Genomic DNA, 2,997 nt, shown 5'->3' with positions numbered 1-2,997 from the left:
ATTGATTATGACATCTTGTCAATAAAATTTGATGAAATGAAATGAGATTACAAATACATGTACCTTATAAACTCACAGGTACACTGCCAGGGGAGATTATAAATACATGTAAATTCAAAACCACAGTTGATATAAAGAGTATAGGATATTTTCAACAAAAGGTAATCTGAACTTTGTTTTACTATGTAAAACATTAAGAAATGAGCTATTTTCACCATTAATTACAAATAAATAGCCGTATTCACACTAAACATATTTCTTGACCTTTCCTTTTGATTTATCATGGAATTGATCACTTCAAAATGTATTCCTTGGATTTTTCTTTTGGCAACATTTCGTTTCATACTTCACATTTGCAATAATTGATGTTAGTAATAATCAGCTGAGTTTGTACCAAGTAGATAACAAATGATCAGGTGAGGATATTTGTACATACCTGAGATGCACTGGGTTTACTTGGGTCCCCCATCGTTTGAAGGGTTGTATGGACGATTGGCTGGGCCCCGACCAGTAGATGTCCAGTGAGGGGGTTTATTGTCGGATTATCGAGAGATGTGTACAACTTTACTTCCTGTCCAATCACAAAAGAACAAAGTTACTACCGGGTATGCTACCCAATCACAAATAAAACAAGAGGCCCAGAGGGCCTGTATCGCTCACCTGTTTCTTTTGTTACATGAAACTGACATATAGGTAACTTGAGACCAAATTTGGTAACTAGAACACAAGACATCTTAACATCTCTTAAACGGTTCTAAAGATATTGTTGTTGGAAACTTATTTTTTTTATTTTAAAGCTTTTAACCCACATTGACATTTGACTCCCGACTTGCACTTAAAGTTGACCTTTGACCTCATAACTGTAATAAAGAAAACAATTCACACAGCTGGATTACATAACATACCTAAGTATTATGACTCTAGTCCAAATGTTTCTTAGGATATTGTTGTTTGAAGTTTTTAATATATTTGACCCCTGTCACCTTGAAAGTAGGTCAATGTCATTTTAATAAGTTAACGTTATAGCACTTCATCCCAGGTACCTACTAGCCAAATTTCATGACCCTGGGCCTTATGGAACCAAAGAAGAAGATTGTTAAAGCTTTTAACCCATGTTGACATTTGACCCCCAACTAGCATTTAAAGTTTACATTTGACCCCCAACTAGCATTTAAAGTTGACATTTGACATCATTACTGTTATTTAAAAAAATATTCACACTGCTGGTCTACATAGCATACCCAAGTATCATGACTAGTCCAAATGGTTCTTAGGATATTGTTGTTTAAAATTTTTAACATATTTGACCCGAGTAACCTTGAAAGTAGGTCAAGGTCATTTTAATGAGGAAACTTTATAGCACTCCATCCCAGGAACCTACTGGCCATACATCATGACCTAAAAATTGACGGACAGACGACAGACGACAGACAAACAACGCAGTACGGCATAAGCTCACATGGCCCTTTAGGCCAGGTGAGCTAATTTATAAGGAATACTCTAACCAATCAAAATCTTAGCTGTACCTACAAAAAGACCTCATTTTTTCTAACACTAAGCCAGATGGAGCTTTTATCAGGTACATTTTTTTTAATTGTCATTTGATTAATATAGGGGCTACCATTGGCCTATTTGTTTACAATACCAACACTTGGATAAGGCAATGAGAGCAACAGTCAAACAGTGTGGCTTAGAATCAACATATAGTGGACCATGAGAATCAGTGCAAACAGTTTCTGCCCATCAAAGACAAGAATGGCCATCTAGAATTTCAAATCAACCCAAAATATCAGGTGAAAGCTGAGAAACTCTGGATATTAAGTTCACAGAACAAATAATATAATTGACTGTTTAAGTAGGAAATTAAGCAAGTTTTTAACACTCTGTACTGTAATAATATGACACACAGTATTAGTTAGACTTGCTATCAATCCCAAAAGGTTTTATTTTGTTTCTAGCTTATCTCCCCCTGGAATCAGACATCCAAGTGATCAACATTATTACAGTCTAAATCTTTTTCTGAATAATATTTTAGAGACAGGGGTCAGTGAAGGTATTGGTATATATGATGTACACCTGTAAATATCTTACCTGTAAAAACGTGAGCTGTCCTGCCTTTAACTGTCTCTTGAACACCTTGATTGCTCCATTGACTGATGTAGCCATGTATAGATACCTGTATAGTGGAAAATAGTTTCCTGATTGTGTTTTCTGTACTGATTGAAACAGCTTCAACATATCACCTTATGAACCCTATAACCTTAGTTCATGTACATACCTGCGATTGAGGTACGTAATGATGTCGTAGAAAATAAAGTCAATTTGAACAACGAATTTTAAGAGATCCCTGAAGAATCTTTGCACTCATTATCAAACAAGAGATCCCAGAGTGATCTTGGCGCCCACCTTTGTACCATCTTCATTAGTTCTTTGTCAGTTCAATCTTTTCTCTTTCCTCTAATCTGTTTGATCGAGCCATGTTAACAGTAAATGCACCTTGAGGTAACTTTTGATCTAAACTTAATACTGATGTGTACGAAAGCCAACCTTCAAAGTGAGTTTGTCATTTTACATATTTACTAGTACAGTACTTAATGTGGAAGAAATAGAATCTATCATTGCAATATGAGAAAGATTTGTTTAGTTCTTCTTTTAATCCATTTTGTTTTTATGATCAGTCTCAAAATATAACATGCACAACGAGAGATCAAGGGCAACCTACATATAAAATTTGAGAACGATCCCTCTGGTACTTCCCGAGAAATAGCGATAACAACCTTTCACTATCAAAATCCAAGATGGCTGCCTGTCGGCCATGTTGTTCATCTGATCAGTCTCAACAATTGCCCTGCACAGCTTAGGACCACGGGGAACCTACATATAAAATTTGAAAAGATCCCTCGAGTACTTCCCGAGAAATAGCGATAACAAACTTTCACTATCAAAATCCAAGATGGCTGCCTGTCGGCCATGTTGTTTATCCGATCAGTCTCAAAA

The 2,997-nt window shown here is 35.9% G+C and overlaps 1 protein-coding gene across 2 annotated transcripts in view; it reads right to left on the bottom strand.

The window, feature by feature from the left end:
* LOC110446051 (serum paraoxonase/lactonase 3-like) overlaps positions 1-2,997 on the bottom strand; it is a 38,421-nt gene that overhangs the window by 18,515 nt on the left and 16,909 nt on the right. For both annotated transcript variants that reach the window (XM_021491018.1, XM_021491010.1), the window contains 2 exons: positions 2,092-2,176; positions 437-571 (listed from right to left, as the gene is read on the bottom strand). In XM_021491018.1, coding sequence (XP_021346693.1) covers positions 437-571; positions 2,092-2,176 — 220 coding nt within the window. The remainder of the gene's footprint in view (positions 1-436; positions 572-2,091; positions 2,177-2,997) is intronic.

The sequence above is a fragment of the Mizuhopecten yessoensis genome, unplaced genomic scaffold (genome assembly GCF_002113885.1).
Source record: "Mizuhopecten yessoensis strain PY_sf001 unplaced genomic scaffold, ASM211388v2 scaffold285, whole genome shotgun sequence".
Lineage (NCBI taxonomy): Eukaryota > Metazoa > Mollusca > Bivalvia > Pectinida > Pectinidae > Mizuhopecten > Mizuhopecten yessoensis.
The sequence above is the reverse complement of the archived record's forward strand: the minus strand, read 5'-3'. Positions and strand labels throughout refer to the sequence as shown.